The sequence below is a fragment of the Onychomys torridus genome, chromosome 1 (assembly GCF_903995425.1).
Source record: "Onychomys torridus chromosome 1, mOncTor1.1, whole genome shotgun sequence".
Classification (NCBI taxonomy): domain Eukaryota; kingdom Metazoa; phylum Chordata; class Mammalia; order Rodentia; family Cricetidae; genus Onychomys; species Onychomys torridus.
In genome coordinates this window covers 48,530,468-48,553,217 of record NC_050443.1, presented here as the reverse complement: position 1 = coordinate 48,553,217, position 22,750 = coordinate 48,530,468, and the positions used below count along the sequence as shown (strand labels likewise).

General features: G+C 45.6%; 1 protein-coding gene across 2 annotated transcripts in view; it reads right to left on the bottom strand.

Moving 5' to 3' along the window:
- The window catches only part of Igf1r (insulin like growth factor 1 receptor), a 285,642-nt gene that overhangs the window by 53,616 nt on the left and 209,276 nt on the right, over positions 1-22,750 (bottom strand). For both annotated transcript variants that reach the window (XM_036185489.1, XM_036185497.1), the window contains 3 exons: positions 13,401-13,713; positions 8,448-8,599; positions 5,902-6,046 (listed from right to left, as the gene is read on the bottom strand). In XM_036185489.1, coding sequence (XP_036041382.1) covers positions 5,902-6,046; positions 8,448-8,599; positions 13,401-13,713 — 610 coding nt within the window. The remainder of the gene's footprint in view (positions 1-5,901; positions 6,047-8,447; positions 8,600-13,400; positions 13,714-22,750) is intronic.

Sequence of the window (22,750 nt, the reverse complement as noted above, 5' to 3'; positions counted from 1 at the left end):
AGAAAAAGGTATATAAGGTGTGAGGACCAGGAACTAAGGAGAAAAAAGCATGTAGTGAGTAAAGCATTCGGCTGGTTAAGCATTCAGGCTTTCGAGCACAGTTCAGCCGAGAGCCATTGGGATGAGGATTCAGAAGCTTGCAGCCTGAGGAAACAGAATCACCTGAGGAACTAGCAAGGTGAGATAGCTGTGGCTTGTTCTGCTTCACTGTGGAGCTTGTTTCCTAACCCCGGCTTGGGCCTGCTTCCCAGGATCCTCCTACAATCAGGTGAGAATTAGGAGATGGTCCCAGGTGGAGATTTGTCTACACACCTTCTAAACACTAATGTGCTTGAAATGTCATTGTTTTCTACAGGAAATGACTGGTTAAGGAAACCACTCAGTAAATGGCATTACACACATCATTTCTAAGCTCACTGCCTCTTTACATTTGCAGAATATTTTTAAAAACGGAATTGTTCATTTTTTTTCCTGTGGCTCCTATGGGCTGTATAATGCCCTGGGGTTTTCTTGAGATGGAAACCTCAGCTCTTAGCTTTTCCAATGCATTCCCTTCTATTCCCTTCTGGTCACCTGTGAGGGCACTGCCATGTCATAACCACACAGTCCACACTTAGCTATGATCTGTGGCCACCATTTCCAGCCAGCACGACAATCTCCATTCTGAGTGCTGCAGAGCTGAGTGACATCGGGAAGACTGCCAGGGACTGGGCGCAGAGCAGTCCATTTCAGTAGGAACTGAAAATGAGGTCCAAGCACCCTCTCTGCTGCTTATGAAGTGCCAACTCCGGGTGGTTTACTCAGCTTCTCTAGGGCTGCAGTTTCTCAGCTGCCTATGGGAGGTGTCTTCTGGTCTCTTCTGGCCCTGAGGCCAATTGGAAGAATCGGATGAGCTAAATATAAAAGGATGCTGTGAACTTTGAATCACCTCACAAAGGTACAGGATGACCTTGCTAGTCTCCAAAGTGTCAAAGTCCCACAGAACAAAGTCACAGAAAACATGCAAGTCCTGCACCTTGTTACATAGGGCTGAGCCTGAGGTCTCCAGCCTACACAGGACCCCCTCTGTCAAGCCCTTAGTGACACATTGGAAGAAGACCTGCAGACATGCATACAACCAATAATTCCTGTTCATTTCCACAAGGAGAGACTATTGCTGCCCGTTGACGGCTGTCTCTAGAGGGCATCAGAAGCCACAACACTGAAGCTGTCACCAGCAGAGCCATTTAAAAACTATCACTCAACCCGTCTGTAGAGTACTGACTGGTTCACTTCAAGTCCAAACTTACACCATCTACACAGGCCCAACGAATATGGAATTATACACCCAGGTAGAAACAAACCAAGTATCGCATAGATCCACAGACAAGGCTGTTTGCTGTGGAGTGCTTTTAAAAATAGCTTTGCTGGGGTATAATTTACCTTCTAAAGTTGTACCCATTATAAATATACAGCTCTGTGGGCTTCAATAAATTTATACAGATGTCCAACCACCATCTATCTCATCATCCAGATTCAGAACATTTGCATCAGGTCAAAGTACCCCCATTCTCCTCCCAACCCAAGTATCTCTATGGTCACCCATAGTGCTACACAGACCATGACCCAATCCTTTTGGTTTTAAGCAGTAGCTTTCTGTGTATATTGTGCTTATCCATTCATTCACTGATGAACACTTAAGTTATATCCAGTGGGCTATTTTGGGTAAGTATTATGAAAAAAGCTGCCAAGAGCATTCACACACAAGATTTGTATGTATGTTTTCATATCTCTAGGTAGAGCCTAGAATGGCCAGGCCACATGATGAATGAACTGTATGTATTTTAAAAGTCCCAAATGCGTGCTAAAATGAGGCTATGTTAGAGTCTGTGGTGGTTTGAAAGAAAATGCCCCCCCCCCCCAAGGGAGGCACAATTAGGAGATGTGGCACTATAGGAGGAATTATGATACCATGAGGGTGGGCTTTGAGGTCCCCTTTTTCAAGCTTCACTCAGGGTGACAGTCAGTTGACTTCCTGTTGCCTGCAAGATGTAGCACTCTCAGCTCCAGCCCTGCATCTGCCTGCATGCTGCCATGCTCCCCTTCATGATCATAATGGACTGAACCTCTGAAAACTGTAAGCGAGCCACCCTCAATTAAATGCTTCCTTTATAAGAGTTGCCAGGGTCATGGTGTCTCTTCACAGCAAGAGTAAACCCTAACTAAGACAGGGTCTAGTCCCAGAGCTGCAAGGAAGCATTCCAAATCACAGACTCTGCAAAGTCAAGTGGAACAGAGTAGAGATGCCTAACCAAGCTAAGAACTGCCACTTTTCTCACCTGTCACCTTTTGTATCTTTGTTCTTTCAGAGACAACAATCCTTGGCAGCACCAAAGAACCTGAACGTTTAACTTATTTGATTGCCTCCAAACCCGTCTAAAGTAGAGCATTTTCCAGATAATGGAAATATTTTTCTCTTTTAGTCAAGGGAAAACACCAACTATGTCCCCCAGGGGAAAAAACAAATCAAAAAACAACAACAAAACTTGACTTTTCTTCTTCATTCCCACCCGCTACCCCAAGGTTTTGCTAGAGATCAGGGTGGCAGGCACTCATGCACTACAGGTTAAATGCTCTATCTACGCACAGCACCACTACTTCTGAGAAAAGCCCTGCTCTCTTCTGGGTGTATCAGACGTGCATCCTTCTCTGTTACTCTCCACCTCTCACTAAACCCAAAGCTCATCATTTAGGCTAGGCAGGCTAGCTGACTAGCCAATTCTTGGGATCTGTCTTAGCTCACCACCTGGAGCCACACGCATGTGCAGCTATATCCAACTACCTGGGGGTGAGGAACGTGGGGCAGTATGCTTGCCATCTCTCCGACTCCCATGATTTTCTTATTATCCAAAGTTGGGATTATAGACACATCACTTTCCAGAGTGAGTGATGGTTGAGACCTTCTGGACAAACCAAAGGGTCCTGCTGCTACCTGGGTACCCTTCTGTGGCTGCCCACCCTGATCCTGTAATGGTGGGATTCTGCCTCACCTGTCGCCAACCTGGAAATCAGCTTACAGAAATGGCTGATGATGAACATGCATGACACAGGTTAAGAAGGCTCAGAAATAAAACTCAGGAACTACATTCTAGGTAAAATATTTATTAAGTTCCCATGGGGGCTTCTCAGAAGGCTATGTGAGAGGGCCTGCAGTGTTTTCTTGGACAACTGAAGTTGAAGGATACTTTCAAGGGGAATGTTCCTCTTTTCATCAAAACAAAAGGCTTTGGAATCCCCTGAACAAAATGGAAGCATTGATTTTGTTCTCACTAGTCATATGAGAAGCTCAACAGATTCCTTTAAGAATGAGTTGAAGCAAGAATGCTTTAAAAAAAAAAACAAACAATCAAAAGTGGCCTGGGGATACATACATGAGAATGATTATAGGGATAAAGTAGTCATTTCCAATCTTTGTCATGTATACAGTATACATGCCAAAAGTATACAGAAACACTTAGAAAAAAATAGTCTAGCTTAAACCTGCAATTCTTCCTACCCCAAGTCTACTGACTGATTTGGGGTGAGGTACAACCTGGTGGGGACTTCTCTTCCCCCACAACTGCAATGCATCACACATTCTGGGAAACACTGAAGAAAAGGTTATCTTGGCCTAAACGGACAACACCCTGAAATTAAACATCAGACAGCTCTAACACTCCTCTCCTAAAAAGCCCATGAGTGTGTGGCTTACCTAAATGACAACCTCCACACCTGTGTGCAATAGCACCTCCTGTAATTCCACTACCGCCTATCTCCCCAGTGCTATTTGGAAGATAGGCCCAGGATGGCATTCTTTGCTTGCCTCTTCCTGACTGTCTTTGCTGCCATGCTTTTCCAGTTCCAGTAGGCTATCTTCATGGTGGGGTCTCCTCAGAAGCCTGTCTGACCCTCTCCCCGCCAGATTCTTCCTTCTGATGCCCAGAGCACCTTCTTTTCTTTCTCCTGAGGCACGTTGCAAGCTGTGCTTTGCAGGGCCTGTGTTCGTCTGTTCATCAGAGCCCTTCCTTCCTTTATTGAATAAATGATGAAGAAGTGAAGGGGCTGAGCCTCATTTATCCAAGGAGAGAGCTGAGTTGTTGCTACAGTTGATTGCTTAAACAAACAGAGCTTGGGAGATCATCACAGGTGACGAAAAGGCAGACCAGAGACAAACTACTAAAGGCTACTGAAAGCTACTTCTTAAGACTACTAAAGCTACTACCAAAGGCTGCTGAAGAGTCTCAAGTGTCTTAGCCAGATACAACTTCTAAGCAGCAGCCTCCAGGCCTCCCCTGTCCTCCCCTCCCCGCTAAAATGCTGAGAGCAGGGCGGGGCCTAAGCTTTCCAGAAGCTTCCCAAACAAGCATCCTTAGCAGGACTAGGCTGGGACTTCATACGTAAGTTTCAAATAATGATACACACACTATAAATATTCTTGGAAATAAAAACCAGCCCTCAATTTTCTGCTACATCTAGGTGCATGATACTTTTAGTTAACTCGTAATGGTAAGAGAATCATACCACATAATAATCCTAATAAAAATAATCAAAGCCTCCTCTCCACTTTCAATGCCTATCACTTGCTCGGTCTCAGAAAAAGGAGGGAGGGAAGTGTGTGTGTGTGTGTGTGTGTGTGTGTGTGTGTGTGTGTGTGTGTGTGTGTGTAGGGGGTGTATATCCTTAAGAAACTAGCAAATCTGACAGTTACTAATCTGCCAAAGAAAAAGTGCTTACTGATGCCAGGGATTCCAGAACACAGATCTACTAGGGGCAAATTATGAAGTAAGACCAAACTCCAGTTCATTTTAAAACTGAATACAACCAACAATGAACTAACAGCAATCGCGGCCTCACACAGGCAGAGCCAGGAATGACGGCGACACTCTGGGCTGGGCGCCTGGCACCTGCCTTGGATTTTTGAGGTGGAAGATGTTTTTCTGAAGCTTCCCTGTTCCCAATGGAAAGACAGTGTGCTTTTCAAGGATGGGGTGAGCAGCTCACTCTCTGGCTATATCAAGGGATAGAATTTAGGACAGAGTTGGTCTGAGAAAAACTGGAGGCTACAAAGACACCTTCACACTAGAATCTTATCCAGACATACTAGCAAGGACAAACATTCCAGGATCTTCCCATCACTTTCTTCTTAAAGGAGTTTATTTCTTAACTGACTCATTTATAAAATTTCAAAGCACTAACTTAAGAGCCACACCAGAGTTGTATTTCAGGTATAAAGGAGCCAGCGAAGGTTCACACAGGCTGGAGAGAGGTGGTGAGCACATGCAGGAAACACCAGCTTCTATCCTTTGCTGAGAAACCCATGGCTGCTTTAACACCCAGCTCGTAAAGCATTTTTGTGCAGAAGGCAAAGTTTCTATCCATAATACAAATCCCGCAAGCTAGTCAATAAACAAATGCTGTAAGCTAATCAACACACAAGCTCTGTAAGTTGAAATACCTTTATAATAAAATGAACAGTCCATACTTGGCAAGTCTCTATGCTTCTCTATTTGAGAAGGAGAAGGCTCAGATGGTTAAGTGCTTGCTGAACAAGCATGAGGACCAAGTTCCATCCCCAGAATGCACATAACATGCACCTGGAATCCCAACACCTGGGAGGTGGGGCCAGGACATCTCAGGTTCATTGGCCAGTTAGTCCAATCAAACTGGTGAGCTCCAAGTTCAGTAAGAGACAGTCTCAAAAATAAGATGAAGAATGATTGAGAAAGATACCCTATGTCTCTTCGAACCCCTACAGGCACAAATGTACACATGTACATATATACTCATTCACATACACACACATGCACGAGCACATGTACACTATTAAAATATTAAAAGAAGAAGCACTCCCTACTTCCTAAAAGGTGAATGTAGAGTATTTACCCTTCTAGCTGCTCCTCTCCTAAGATTAGACGGAGATTCTTCAGGAAGGACAAGGAGACCAAAGCGTGGGAATGGCGGATCTTCACATAGCCAGTCACCACCTCGATGAGCCCCATGAAGTTCTCCAGTTCTGAGGCAATGTTATCTAGAGGAAGAGGAGTCTGTGTCAGCAAGAGTTCCTCTGGTCAGGTGGCATATTATAGCTGGATTCAGACACACAGGTATGCAGGAAGATGCAAAGCAGGTCTTGTTTGTGGGAGCTTGGTGAGAAAGTTGGCATAGGACCAACCATCCCTATCAAACACACACAGTCTCCATGTTCCACAGGCACGCTGGGAAGGGGCCTCTGAGGCGGGAAAGCAGACTTCCAGGAGGCTAGATATTGCAGCTGCCAAGCTGATTAACAGAACGTGAAATCAGAAATGCCAGGCTGCTAATTAGCCCCAGCTGACAAACTGAGGGAACGTCTTTTAAATATGCTCCATGATAAGCAGTCCTGCTTCCACGGTGCCATGACAGGACTGGGCAAACCTTTCTCAGTCTCAGGAGGAACAGCCTTTGCTGTACCTGGAGTTGCTAAGATTTGGGGATCTATATTTAAAGATTCCATCCAAGGCTGGAGGAAAACACATTCCGATATTCCAGCAAGGATGGGTGCAGGGAGCTGTTTCTTTCATCTTTTTCCAGCACTGAGACAGGGTTTCTTGTATCCTAGGCCTTGAACTACATAGCTGAAGATGACCTTGGACTCCTGATCTTCTTGCCTCCCCTCCCTGGGCACCTATACCTGGCCTGCTTCAAGTTGTCTGTTTGTTTTAAAGCATTTCTGTATCTCTAAGTATTTTACTTTGCTCACAATTACTTCTGTAACCAGAAAATAGCCACTAAAAGTTGCTAATACAACACAGAGACCGTGAGTTTTCTTTGATCATGTTTACCCACCTTTCACACAGTACGTAAGAAACATAAACTTCAGTTCAGCTCATGACAAAATTCTGAGACTCTAATAAAGCAGGCAAAGTCCACCGAATGGGATTATACTATTATGTGATCTGTGAAGGTTGATTCAGGTTCTACTTTGGTTTGATACAAATAAAAGGACAGAGGACAAAGCTGCACACCCAGTGGTGAAGGGAAACTCAACCTGGAAAGAAGAGAGGCTGCAGCTAATCCTGTGTGTTCTGTTCCCCAAGAAATGACCTTGGATCTCAGTGTGTGCAAGGCAAGGGCTCTGGCTGTCCTGGAACTCACTCCGTAGATCAGACTGGCCTTGAACTCCCAGAGATCTGCTTGCCTCTGTCTGCCTCTGCCTCCCTAGTGCTGGGGTCAAAGGCATGTGCCACCATGCCTGGCAGGTAATAATTCTTCATGGACTTGAATTTACCAATCACATTTACCTCCCATGACAGGACAGGAAGGTTTGAAACAACAGGGTTTATGCATTTTAAAAGGCATATCCCAGGGATAATATTAATTAATTAATAAGTCACTTTTCCTCTCAAACAGTGAAAGACTTTCTTCCTCCCAAGATTTACCAGTATAGATTAAGATAATAAAAATTCTCTGTCTGAAATATTCTACCTAGAAACTCTTAGTTCCTCAACCCAGTGGCCCCAGTGGCAGAGAACTGAAGGCGGAACAGCTAGGGGCCTTTCTCTGCCAATCAAAGACTAGAGCAGAGAAGTCAGGCAGGGAAGGTGAACATCTTTAACCCCAGCACTAGGGAGGCAGAAGTAGGCAGATCTCTGTGAGTTTGAGGCCAGCTTGTTCTACAGAGCAAGTTCCAGTACAGATAGAGCCTTGATATAGAAAAACCCCTATCTCGAGAAACCACTCCCCCAACCAAAAAAACAAAACAAAACACACAAACAAACAAAAACAGAAGAAAAAAAAGACTAGAGAGAAGACTGCAGGGTTATGCTGCCATTGGTGAAAAATACTGTTCATAAACGCAATTTGGGGTCTGAAGCAGGGTACCAGGAGCATCATCCATATTCTAAGTGAAAGGGCGTCTACAGGGCTCAGATTGAAGCTTGAGTGGTGGATGGTACATCTTTGTGGCTCTCAGAAGTAAACCAGGAGATCCAGCATTCTTTAAGTCTTCCTAAAAACTCACCCTAGTTAATTCTTCCCTTTGTCCAGGCTCCTCATCAGAGGCAAGTAACCTGAACTCCCTGGGCTTACAGATGTGCAGACTCAGCGGCAGCTAGGGTGAGCTGACTCACGGGTCTGATCCATCAATGTCTGCTGAGGTTTGTGTGTGTGTATCAGGATGGGCCTCTCCTGCGTAAGATGTGACTAACAGAAAGATGAGGGCTGATCCTCTTTACAGGAATAAACGCTGGGCTCATGGCTCAAACACAGGCTGCCTTTCAATGTGGATTTTATCTTTCAGGGAAATTCACAGGACAGACGTCACACAAGAGGCTTACGTATAGCCCATGCTGTTTTTCTAAGCCTGTGTTTTGGTTCTGACTAAGGGACAGAGCATCAGTGCAAGCAAACCCAGAGATCCAGCCACTGGTCTGGTGAGGTGGAATACTTACTGCCCCGCCGGATATTAATGAGCAAATTGCCCTTCAAGATGGTGCATCCCTGGAGCATCTGAGCCGACGTCACCGAATCGATGGTTTTTGTTTTCTTTTCTTCGTCACCACAGACTTTGGGGCAGGGGCCTTCACAGGGGATGCAGTACATGCTGTTGAAGATAAAAAGTGGACAAGAATTGAGTTGATCTTATTACATAAAAACAAACACAAAAGAACCAGAAAAGTAAGAAGGTTTTTTGTTATTATAGCAGCATGTCAGGAAGGAACCGTTCTGAAGCATCCAAATGATCACACAGTAGTATCTCCTCCACAGGCCTACCCCAGGGCAAGCCATTCAAGCTACAACCACAAGGAGGGAACACATACTGAGGGGGAGGAAAGCACGTTGCTTGTTTCTAGACAAAACCCATGATCCATGCAAGAAGCATGTGGGTATCATGGGCTTACAACTGGGGAGCCAGCTGGTCCACGTGGGAGACACAGACTCACAGAAAGGGCATTCTGGGGCTCTGGAAAAGTGGAGCTGCTCTCTGATGAGACCCTTGCCTGCACACCAGAGGAGGCTGGGAAATCTGGCAGGGGTAGGGAAGAGACAGCAACGTCTTTGCCATTAACAGGAGTCTAATTCCCAAAGTCAGAGTGCATAATGCCTGGGGAGGGATTCCAACAGGCACAAGGCGCAATGCAGGTCCACTATTTTCTTGCTAAGGCACAAGTGAAATTATATCTTGACAGTGCTTTGCAGAAACTTGTAAACTGATCCAAATGTTGTTTTGCTGCACATACAATAAAAGCCAGGAACAACTTCTGCTCTGTGATAAGGTCCTGGTCCAAATGCTACCCTGAGTGCCACACACCACCAGGAGCCAGAAGGACTGCTGTGCTTCCTGCTTACTGACCATCGAGGAAACAGCAGAGAAAATGCTAAGCCTGGGGGCTACACCTTCTGAGATCTTAGCTGTATACAGAATCAGGGCATTGAAGCTGGGTCGATTTCCCAATGAGACAAACGATCCAAACTTCTAGATGTGTGTGGGACAGCATTGCATTCAAATTACTATTCTTAAATGAGCCTATGAAAACTTCATGAAGAGAAAGAAAATCAGGGTAAAATTAGAGCTGCTTTTACTAAAGTCCTCCACCCTCTCCCAAAACACTATACACAGTTTTGTTTCATTTAAAAGCTTACAGGTAACCAAGAGTTCTCTGGTATGGGGTTGAGGTTTTCAGAGGGTCCTATAGGAACTGGACCTATCTAGTCAAAGTAGGGGATAGTTGGCTTTCCATAATACCACAAGCAACATCTTGTGGCGTTTGAAGAACAATGGCCCCTTGGCCCCATGTATTTGAACTATCAGCCCCTAGTTGACAGAGCTGTTTGGGAAGGACAAGGAGGTGGGTTACTGGGGGTGGGCTTTGAGGTTTCAAAAGACTCATGCTGAGCTTTCAGCCTGCCTTCCTCTGTCTTCCTGGATTCTAGCCTTTGAAACCATAAACCGAATTAGACCTATGTTTTTATAAGGTACCTTGGTCATGGCATTTTATCAGAGCAATAAAAGGGAAACTAAGTCAGTTCATATTTCTAGCGTAGGGAGGGGCTTTCTTCTGACTTTTCTTGGTGCTGTGCTTTTCTAATTAACTACACACCAACTTAGCTCCCCCTGAAACACACACACACACACACACACACACACACACACACACACACACACACACACACACACATTGAAGTAACTACAGCTTCATACACAGAGTTGCAAAGACGTACTGAGTGTGGTGATATATTCTGTACCCTAATGAACTTGCCTGAGGATCAGAGGACAGACCAGCCACTAGACTAGTCATAGGTCAGGCAATGGTGGCACACACCTTTAATCCCAGGAAGTGATGGCTGGGCGGAGAAAGGTAGATAAGACATGAGGAAACAGGAACTCACTTTCTTTAGACTGAGAATTTCGTAGAGGTAAGAACTAGTGGCTGACTGTTCTGCTCCTCTAATCTTTCAGCTCTCACCCTGATATCTGGCTCTGGGTTTTATTAAAAGACCATCTAATATTCAAACAACAGAGAACCATGTACCCTTTACCCGCCCCTCACAACTGCTGTTACATCTCACACAATGACAATACAGTGATTAACACCAAGACTCCAACCCAGCATTAGTGAGGGTTCTGTGTATTCTTCCATCTGTCTGGATAGATTTTCAAAATCTCCACTGCAATCAAGATCGGGACAACTCCAATATGACAAAGTCCTCCCTTGTGTCACCCATTTATAGCTGCCCTCTGCCTATCCTAGACCTCACTACCCCTAACTCCTGGTAATTGCTAACCTGGTCCCTACCTTTAAGTTGGGATTGTTACATAAATGCAGTTATATACTACGTGACTTCTGAGACAGGAGTACCTCACACCACACCACATCCTTGAGACTCAATCTTTTCATCGCTGAGTGGGTAAATACACCACAGCCTGCTTTAGCACTTTTTACAGGACATCCAAGATGTCCTCACTTTCCGGTAATACAACTAAAGAAGTCACAAACAACTAACTATGGGAAGTAAATGTTCAGGGTCAACATGACCTATGTTTTATTCAAAAAGAAAAATGTGAACCACACCCCCTTTGTTAGGATGTCTAGGTATCATTTAGCACTTAAAAATGTTTTTTAAGGATATGTTCTGATTACATATTTATAGTCTAAGTTCCTAAAATTCATGCGGGGATAGACAAAGTATAAACAGTATTTTAAAAACACTTTCAAGTAAGTGCTAAATAGGCTTCAAAGGCTGGGAAAAGGACAGCTATTATTTCTTGATGGTGTTTTACTTTACAATGGAAAAGGACTGTGGGAATGGACAGGGAGCTGGCCCGGGGCTTTAAGACCACATGGGGAAGGAGAACCAACTCCCATGAGTATACAGCACTCTCACTGTGTGCTGCGGCACAGCTGGGTGCCTTGACTAGAAGAGAGGAGATAGTGTTGCTGGTCAAAGACGATTTCATACTGAGTGCACTGACCAGCTAGCTCTCCTGTGCCACTTCTGGCCCCCAAGGGAGGCAGTGTCTGGACTATGGCTGAGTATCTACCTACGCCAGATACTGGTCTTTGGCTCAAGATGTGGAACAGTACAGCCATTTTATAGCCTAAGACTGAGATTGTCTGGATCTAGAGTGCCCTCAAAGGCCTATCCTGCAATGATAAAGGTAGGGCCTACTGGGAGGTCTGCCAGTCCTTGGCACATGCCCAAAAGCAATGGAACCAATCAACCTTGGACCAAGACCTCCAAAACCATGAGCTAAAACCTAACATCATCATCATCATCATCATCTTTTTTTCTTTCAAGACAGGGTTTCTCCGTGTAGCCTTGGCTGGCCTGGAGCTCACTCTGCCTCTGCCTCCTGGGTGCTGGGATTAAAGGCATGTTCCATCATGGCCCTGCACAATCTTCTTCTTCTTTTTTTTTTAATAAACTGATTACCTCAAGTATTTTGTTACAATAACAGAAAGTTGACTAACAGAGACTGCTAACACATGAGTAAAATATGGCAGACTTTTCTGATAGACTGTATTATACAAATCTGAATTATTATAGTCCCTGGCTTAGTTATTTAAAAATACTTAATCTTTTTCCTTTTTACTGTTCTAATGATTAAACAGGTAGGAATTTGCTTTACATCTTAGCATTATGAAAGAAAATTCAATCTTTGATTTGAGCCAGCAGTCAGCTTATAACAGAGACATCTTCAAATACTATAACAGAAACGAAATCCTCTTACTGAAGACATGCTGGACATCTTTTATACAAAGTGACTGTAGCAAAACTACACATTTTGTTCTTGCAGAATGGTTAGTCATGCTAGAGTCTGGACTGTAGGCCTTCTATGTGCCAGAGACTGGATCTAGGTCCTCCCACAGGATGGGGACTGGATCTAGAACCTTCCACAAGCTGGAGTCTGGGTCTAGGTCCTCCCACAGGATGGGGACTGGATCTAGAACCTTCCACAAGCTGAGGTCTGGGTCTAGGTCCTCCCATAGACAGGGGTCTGGATCCAGGGTTTCCCACAGCTGGGAACCAGATCTAGGCCTAGATCTAGGGCTTTCTGGATTCAGGACTTCCCACAGCTGAGCACAAGCTGCATTCAGCGCCTCCTAGCTCTATTTTGAGGAATTTAGAAACGCATTGTGTGTATAGCATAGGAGGGAGGCAGGAAAAGAATTACAACCTTCCCCAAGCACTCTGCTCTGTTCAGGGTCCGGAACGGCAACCCCAGACCTCTGACTGTCCTTTGTCTCCAGAGTCATAACATCAAGAACATCAGCCCATGACAAGTTTGTGGACATACCACTTGGTCACTCAGCAACATCTCTGCTTCCTCAGAGAAGCCTCAGAGTCCAGGAAGGAAAGCTGGCGGCCACAAAGACAACCGAAGGCACCAAAGAGACAGCACTTAGGGGAAGAAGGTTCTGGCAGAAAATATGGCTGACCTGACTGCTAGTTCATGTCCAGAGTCCCGGCTGTACTGAGAAGTGGGAGTCCTGTCCCTGGGCTGCCAGAGTGCTGGTGAGGACTTGTCTTCCCTCCCTCTCACACTGCCAAAGTTCTCACTGGGCTAGAGTAGCAAGCCAGGAAGGAGTTCCTGTAGTTACTTAGAATCAACACCTCTCAGGCTTCAGCTCTGCAGGCCCACAGGGTGCGAGGTTATCCGGACACCTGGCCAGCAGGCTAACTCATACTCTCTAGTGCTGTCAAGGCACTTTTAAAGAAAACAAAGCAAGTCAACACAAAAGAAATGAAAACAAGAGGCCAGTCACTCCAGGACTCTCATTAAAACAAGCTCAGCCAGCACCCTCCAACTGCGTCATCCGCAGGAACCTCTGGGTGGTTCCTACCCTCGTGGCACATGCAGCAGAGGACCCTCCTGGGTCCAGGTGACAAGAGCCACTGACCTCTGGGTGCTGTTGCGGATGAAGCCTGAGGGACACTCTTGCATGCACTCGCCATCGTGGATGACGAAGCCATCGGAGTCGCTGCTCTCGGCGTTGGGGATGTTGGCGCAGAAATCGCGGTCCACGCAGCGCCAGCCCTCGAACCTGTAGGTGCCGGGTGGGCAGGCGGGCACGCACACGCCTTTGTAGTAGTAGTGTCGGCAGGCCACGCAGGTCGTGTTGTCGTCTGGCGTGTGGCAGCTGCCCAGGCACTCCGGGTGACAGCACTCATTGTTCTCTGTACACGCTCGCTTTCCGCACACACTTGGGCACACTGTGGGAACAGGGGGAGAGAGAGGGTGGTGAGATGGAGGACCACACAGCTTCCCCTGGGTCATCGGCTGCCACCACCAGCACTAGATGGTGGCCCAGAGACCAACTAGGAAGCCACACCTACTCTGAAACCTGCACAGATAATACCATCTGTGAATCCCACAAGGCACACACCAATTCCTTTCTCTCTTATGAACTGGTGTGCCGTGGGATGAGCCATTAACTTCTAAAACCCTGACATTCTCTTCTCATCTGCAAAATGGGATAATGACACCTATTAGAAAGGCGTCCACGGCACAGGTGAACAGAGAGAAATAGAGACCATCTGGGCCACAAGTGCTACACACGGATGGCACTATGCTCTTTAGCTCTCTTTTTGTATGAGGAATCCATTCTAAGACCCCAGTGGAAGCTTGAACCACACACAGAACACTGTCCGGTGTATCCTTTCCCCAGATACACACCCAGTGGTGATTTAGAGAAGAGACGTAACAAGTTTGAAGGAGAAATGTCCCACACAGGCTTCCCTAGTTGGTGGCCTGTTTGAGAAGGTTATGGAACCTTTAAGAGGGCAAGCGCCCTGCTGGAGAAGAAAGTACTTTGCTGGGGGCAGGGTTTCTCTAATTCGTGTGTGTGTGTGTGTGTGTGTGTGTGTGTGTGTGTGTGTGTGTGTGTGAAATGTGCTCACTTTGCATCTCCTGCCTGACAAGCCTGCCTCACAGTCCTGATGCCATGCCTTCCCCGCCATGATGAAGTCTCTCAATTTGTTACCACAGCAACAGAAAAGCAGCTAATACAACACAAGACTGGTCAACACGTCTAGGTTACAGCAAACTATAACCACACACTTTACTGTGTGACCGTGGTCTCTCTGAACTCCAGAAAAAAACAAAACAAAACAAAAAACCCCAAGGGCATGGAGAAGTGCTCGTTTGCTCTAAAGAGGATTAAGCCACAATGCTTACAAAAGGTCTTTGGTAGTGCCTGTGTCTGCAAGGACCAGCAACTTCTCCACATAGTACAACCTTCCGACTACAAGCAAGTCGTTAGATCAGATGGGACAGGATGGTAGAACACAGGTTCCCTGCACCCTGGAACCACAGCTCCACCTTTCACACCCCAAACAGATGCTCTGCTGTGCATTTCCATAAATACATCACCACGAGCACACACCATGGCCTGTGAGCCTTACTTGTGAATGACCTATAAATCAACAAGTTATAAAATCTGGTTAACATTATATGTGCCCTATTTTTTGGGGGGAGGGGAGGAGGATATTGTTGGGAAACACTACAAAACTATATAAATATGTTATTTAACTGTGATGTACCAATGACTCAAGATTCCATTGTTTTCTTATATAAAAAAACATGCATGCTAAAACCAAAAACAAACCAAACCAACCCAAACCCCAGCAATCACAGAGAACATACAGAACACACAAATCCATCTGCTCTCAAAGGCCAGTCACTCTGCCAACCCTTCACATGGTCGTTTCTAGTTGCTTCCATGCCTGTGCATGGGTAAATCAATATAAATATTTGCAAGTAAAGGTCAAGCCACTCAGAAAGAACTCGTTAGACCTGATGGTGGATACCACTGCTATGCAGCAGTACCACTGCACCCCACCATTACAGCCACGTCCCAGCATCAAGTGCACTCTCAATGCCCACACGTTACTGTTCGATGAGCACAGCCATCTTTGTGGGCACCATCACATGACTTTAGGATCAGTTTTCAGAGTTGACTCGGTTGAGTCAGCCTGTCCTGTGGAGTCTCACAGCAGTCTATACAGCGATTAGTCACATCTAAGAGTTCCTGTGCCACAGCATTTAGAAACAGGCACCACAATGTCAACACCTCACAATCAGGATCATTACCCAGTAAGAAAACCAAAGGGGTCTCATGACACTGCCAAGGCATAAGTAATCTTGCATCCTTCTCCAAAGACATCCCCCTGCAGAAGCATCAGGGCATCCCCCACCTCTGGTTATTTCCCCCTGCAGGGGTTTTGGGTATTTGGCTGGGCATGCTGTCATTCTGTTGACTCCTATGTCTCCTACCATCTACTGTGGCTAGAGTATGGCCGTGTGTCTGAAGGTCTGCATGATGGGACATAAGCAAAATTTTTCACTAGAGCTTACTGGAACATGCCTCAAAAAAACACAGTACATGTTCTCCTTCTCTCTTGCTGGCTGGAACACAGAAGTAATGCATGGATATTCTTACAGCCATCTTGGACCATAAGGCAACACACAGAGGTGTGAGATCAAAGGAACTTAGCCTCTCAGGATGATGAAGCCTCTAGACCAGCGGTTGTTAACCTGTGGGTTGTGACCCCTTTGGGGGTCACTTATCAGATATCCTGCATATTGGATATATTTACAATGTGATTCATAACGAAATTACAGTTATGAAGTAGCAACAAAATAATTTTATGGTTGGGTGGTCACCACAAGATGGGAAACTGTAGTAAAGGGTCACGGCGTTAGGAAGGTTGAGGAGCCACTGATCTAGAATAACACTGGACTGTTGACCTTTGAACTTCTTCATGTGACAAGATACCAACTTTGATCTATCACACACAACTGAACAACCCACAAATAAGACCTACCTGCAGAGCCGCGCACAAGAGAAGGAGGAGAGCCTTCTCAGCTGGTTTATGATATTCATTTACTAAAACTAGCTTCTGGCTATTTTAGAAGATCTATTCTAGCCTACAAATAAGCAGAAGGTAATTATCTGTGGTCACACCAGAAGAGGAAATGCTGTAGGAGCCCTTAATGCCGGAATACAGACACTGCCTACCATAGCAATTATCTTGAAGACAGTAAAATGGATTTCACTTTTCAACCTACCATGTTTTTAGCTTCACACACTATCGTTGACTCTTTCACTCAAAGACATGGAAAGATGACATAGTTGAAGATGATATAGTTTGACGATTTAATTAAATATATACACTGCACAGGTTTTACATCAAGGTTTGAGGTCTAAACAAGCATTGAAGTTGTTTGTGTTGATTTCAGTTTGTAATTCATCAGTGACAGAAGTGGTTCAATCCATTCTGCATTTATTTATCTACCCAGCACTGACTGGATGTGTGCTGCACCTAATTGCCAGGCAACTAACTGGACACCCTGGTAGGTGGCAGTCCCTAACTTCAAGGAAAGGACACTATACCAGGAAAGCAGGGAGGAGTAGAGAAGTTCCTAATGGTGTTCCTAATGCCTTGGGTGTCAGAGACCATAAGACTGGCATTGAAAAGCAGACAGATGTTGGGATGGAGCATCAAGACCATCTCTCAAAGAGGATCTCACTTGTAAATACAGGCTGAGATGTTGCTGGGAACAGAATGGGGCCAGCACAGGATAGCAGGCCATCACTTAAGGTTTTAGGCAGGGGTTGTTTTCACTCTAGAAAGGTCATCGGGCTGTAGTGCTGGCATGACGACCACAGTGGGTAAAACAGACAGAAGAATGGCCAATGGAAAGGAATCTGCTGCTGATTATACCATCCCTCTATGGTTCACACAGAGTAACACACCCACAAAGTTCAGGTAACTAGCCATAGCCTCCTTGGCAGAGTCATCCTGGCCATCCACCAACACCATGCTCTGTGACTGGTGAGGAAGGGAAAACAGACTAGGAGCCTCACCATTATCATCAGAGATTATTAAAGGGGACCACATGGCAATTCATGGAAATCACATAGGATAGAAAATGACACATCCCAACAGGCAGTAAGGTCAAATAGCTATGGAGTAGTAAAAGCTCCTACTAGTAGAAACAGGGGAAAAGACCTTGTGCACCGTCTTTAATCTGTTACCCCCAAAGGTAAATGATACATTTTCCCGGGATGAGAAAGAAATACTTGACAAGTGACTTCTTAATCCAAGAATGTGTTGAGTCCTGTTCCATGCCTGTGATGGGAACTTCTTCCCAACCAAGAACAGTAAAGCTAAAACACTGTCTTTACAGATGGAACTATTCTTTTGAGGCAGATACCAGATCAATGGGCCCCCACCAGATCAATGGGCTCCTTAACAGTGAGTGATGGCAACTGTGAACAAATCTACATCTAATATTCTGCAGGGGAGCGGGGTAGGAAAGGGGTATGCAGAGAAAAGAGAAGAATAAGGAGGGAAGCAGACTTTTGCTGGAGGACAGACTCCAGAAATGTGCAGTAGCTATCAGGAAGAAAGCTGTGTTCCTCTCTCTCCCCGGCACAGAGGATTCCAGGAGGAAGCAAGAGAACACAGGGCCGTCCAGGATTAGAGAGTCCTGGAGCCAGCCTCAGAAGCCTGCTGTAAATTTTGTCTCATTTCGATGTATATAAATATTATTAGTGTTCAGGACTATTAAGGGATTTCTTGAAAAGCCCCGGGCAGCACGTCTTGCCAGCAGATGGATGGCTGCTCTACATGAGTGCCAAACTTAAAATTTAGTGCAGTAACCAAATTTCCAATTACAGCACTATGGGGAGAGGAGGGGACCTCTTCCCCAGCTCCTGAGGAGCAGCACATGGGCATAGTTAAAAGGGCAGCCCGACCTTAAAAGAGGAGATGAAAGCTGTTGTCAACTAACACACAGAGGAAAGCAAATTGATTTTGCCCACGAGACCATTCTATTCCTTGGAATTCATGTACAGGGATGACAATCAAAAACAAAAACTTGTTGAAACAGCCCCCCAAAGCCACAACACCTCCTGTACCAGAAAGACAGGCTCAGGGTCAGCGTGCATATTTTAAAACTCTTCAAAAATCAAGTCTCACAGATCAGCCTTTAATTCTTTTCCTCCCCAGAGTCCTGGCATTTATTAAATTCTGATTTCTTTTTAACCTGTTCATTTGCTTTTGACAGTAAATTCTTTACTGATCGCAAGCTCTGAGAAACCGTATCTTCAAAGCACAGATGCCGAAGTTCTTTGCCATTCCCTTCCATAAGGGAAGAGGGGTACCTTGGCCACACAAGTTTTTACTATGCAATTAACTTTAACCCAAATAACTGCTGAGGGACAGAACTGGTCTGTGGATGGTCAAGTACCCTAAAACTCCAGAGCCGAACAAGGAAAGAGTAAGGTAAGAGACACTGCCGACAGGAGGGAAGCATTAGACAAGAAAGTTGACGAAGACTGGAGATAAAGCAGAGGCCTGGGGAGTGAGTGGGAGCTAACAGGTGCTGTGGTTGTTGTTGGAGCCCATGGGGATTACAGCTCTGAACTTCCAAAAAGCATCATACTCAATTGTAGTCCAATCTCTAGTTTGGGGTTAAAAAGACACTTCTTATCAGCCTGTAAGTCTCTGGGCAAGAATCCACCTACCTATTCCTTGGAACCCTACTAGGTCCTAGGATTTTCATGGGGTCCCCCAGGCTTGAAACTGCGCCCACAAGATCTATCTACAGTCTGTAACACAGGTCCTGGCTGCCTACCTCAAAAGGAGCCTTTCTTACTTCTTTACACAACCAAGTACTCTATGGAAGAGAGTGCAGATAAGCCTTGAATAGACTTGTGTGTGGCTGATCTCGAAGGCATCCTGCCCAGGAGCTAAAGAGGTAGACCCCTCTTCCATCCTTCCTCTCCTTCCTTTTATTCTTCTTCCATAGGCTTCGTTGGGAGTTAATTTGGTTCCTTCCAAGGCAAGAGCACATGCAATACTCAGGACCACAATGATAATAACACATTTGTTTTTTTTAGAGATTTATATATTTGGTGTATGTGTATGGGTTGTTTGCTCACATACGTGTCTGTGTACCACATTTATGTCTGGTGCCTAGAGGTTAGAAGAAGGTGTCAGATCCCCTGAAACCAGTTACAGACGGGTGTGAACCAACTGTGTTGGTGCTGGGAACCTAACATGGGTCCTCTCCAAGAGCAAAAGTGCAAACAACCACAGAGCCATCTCTCTAGTCTCCTGATAATGTAGAGCTCTTCTCAGACTCAATCATGGTGGCCAACAGCCCAAGGACAGAATTTAACCAAGGCTGGTCACACTTTCTGTTTGGCCCTCAAACAAAACAGTGAGGAGGCTTCTCGTTATGCCTGCATGCCTTGCTGCCTTTCAAGGAAGGCAGAGATGGGCCAGGGAACTCAGGACTCTTAGTAGTTTGGTTGGCAGGTCTAGTTTTCAAAGAACAAGTGTCTTGGCAGGAACTGTGCCTGATTGAAGGGAAGGGGCACAGGGACTATGGTGGGTCCAGGGAGGAGAACAGCCTAGCTGGGACCTGTGCTGTGTCTACCTAGCTCTCAATTTCTAAAATAGCCTTCAATCTGTCCCCCTTGTATCTCTCCCTACATACTTCTCCCCAATCCTAATACCCCAAGCAAAGATGTTGCTATGAGTTGAATGCATCTCTGGGGAAAAAATCATGTTGCAGTTTGGCTATTGTCATTGTGGTGGGTAAGACAGGAAATCTAACTAAAATTCGTATGCTGGAGGTAGGGCCTTTGGGACAGAATGAGCATTAGATGAAGTCACAAGGACGGGACATCATTAAGTTAATAGTGGCTTCACCTAAGGAGAGAAAAGCAGGCAAGTTCAGCATGTGACGCCTTGGTCATGTAACAATGCAATAGGAAGGTCCTCATTAGAGGCTGACACCATGTTCTTGAACTTCTCAGTCTCCTGAACTATGAAAAATAAATGTATTTTCTTTGTAAATTACCCAGCATCAGGCATGTCAAGTAAGACAAGGATACATCAAAAGAGGAATGAAGCATTGGGAAGCAGGGCTGGCTTCTCAGGCTCGGAGAGCCACTGTACTGCATCCCAGCAAGGTCTGCAGGCTCGTGGAAAAGCTTTAAAGCACAGAAATAAAACTAAATAGAGCTGTACACACAGAGAGGGGAGGGAGGGAGAGACAGAGAGAGTAAGAATGAGAAGGAATGAGAATGCTCTCTTCAAAAGCAAGACAAGAATCGAACATGCTTACAGTCTCCGCAGTGTCAAAAGGCGAACCCCACTGCCTCACTGCTCAGACAGCATCCACAGAGTTCAAAACAACGTCTAATCAAGTGTCTGCCTGGAAGCCCGTAGCCAAGACCATAGCCACTATCCAGTCAGTCACACAGCAAAGGAAAGTTCATGTGGCAACCAGAGTCCTAAAAGCTCACCGAGAACATCACGTCGGTAACAGTATTCTCTGCCTTATGCCCAAACCCAACCCAACCCAACCCAGACACCTCCTTTTGTGGAGAGACTGAAGGCAGACCCGGGAGACACCATTTTAGAGTCAGAATCCAAGATCCTTCCGTTTCTGTTTGAACTGAAAGGCTGTAACAGGTGGAGAACATCCACGGAAGAAAACCGCACCTGAGCAGGACGCTCCCGGTGCACCGCTAGCTGATGAGGGGAGGACAGGACCACGTGGTTTGGATCTGTTCGCACACTAGTCAAAGAGCTCCCAACTTTCCCAGCATCTGATGTGTCAAGTCATTTTCTCCTTCTTCACTTTCAAAGGGTTTTCAAGCCTGTTTAGGGCTGGCTTGCTTCACAACATGAAGACCCCTGGACAAAACTACAATTGGGAAGTTTCTGGGCTCTTGGGTTGTCAGTAGAGGGGGTAACAAGTCACATGTTGTTTCTCCCCACTGCTCTTCTCCGGCTTTGTTCTCTGCTTTCTTCCACACCTTCAAAGTTTTTTGCTTTGCAGGCAGCAAGTCACAGATAGCCAGAGTCCCAAGGAAGTTTACAGGTAGGTCCCCATCTCAATTCCAATCACCTCTGCAAAGTCCCTAGACAGTGCTTGAAGCAGCACTAAGGAAAGCCACTGCTTTACAGGCAGTGCCCCCCCCCCCCATGACCCGACAGCACCGATCTTGACCCAGTTCCCCCACATATTCAAGGTAAACAGACCTTTTTGTAGCACGCACTCCCCGGGTGCTTAATGAAGGTCTGGCACGTGGGGGCACAGAGCTGCTCTCTCGACCATGCTTGCAACCCTATTCTAACAGCACAGAAGCAGTCTGAACAGTGTAGAATATGCTGAGACTGAAAGATCCACCATGGTCTTCCATGTCCAAGCTAACTTGCTCAGACTCAGATCTGAAAAGTAAGGAAATGTCCATACTCAGCAGGCTCATTCTGAGCTTCCAATCACTGAACATTCCCAGGTCATCCTTTCCACAATAGTTACTGGAGTCTCTCTTATATAAATGCAATTTATACCACAGAGGCAAAATACAAGACTGCTTATTAATACAGAGTTAACTCTCAGTGTTATTTCCCATATGCCCGATGATGCATGTTTTTTAAGCATGTTATTTATATACATTATTTAATCCACAGGGTAGGAATGAGTCACTTGTAGAGGACCAAACTGGAAACAACCAGAGAGTGAAGAACTCCTGCAAGGGCATCAAGGTGCTGTGCTGCAGGCTGGCCATCACATCCAGAGCTCCCAACTGATGACGGCAGCCTTTCCACACATCCCCCTTGGTAGCTAAGCAGCTCTGCCATCTGAAAGCATGTTCTAGGGGAGTTGTTTTCATGCAATCTTTTCTTTTTAAGCATGCATCCACCAGGGAGCAATAATCCCCAAATCCTCTCACCCTTTTCTACTCTCTGAGGTAAATCCCTCTGTCAGAAGGAGAAAGCACTGGAAGAGGGGCCAGATTCCGAATGATAATACAGAGAATATGTAAGTCAGTTTTCTGTGTTTACTGAGTTGCAGCCAATGGAAGTCTCATGGACATTTTTCCATGACAAATAAAAGGTTAGATTTCTTTTTTCTTTTTCTTTTTCAAGACAGTGTTTCTCTGTGTTGCCTTGGCTGTTTGAGAACTTGCTCTGTAGACCAGGCTGGCCTCTAACTCAGGGATTTTCCTCCCTCTGCCTCCAGAGTGCTGGGATTAAATGTGTGTGCCACCATGCCCAGCCACAAGGCTGGATCTTGTTGGTATCTGCAAGAGCTCCTGTAAAGCTGCACACTAAAGCAGCGCTTTCTCTGCTGGAAGATGCACAGTGAACACAGCTCATCAGATAGGACATTGCTGTGTTAGCAGGGAACCACACCAGTAAGACCCAAAAGGGTACAGGC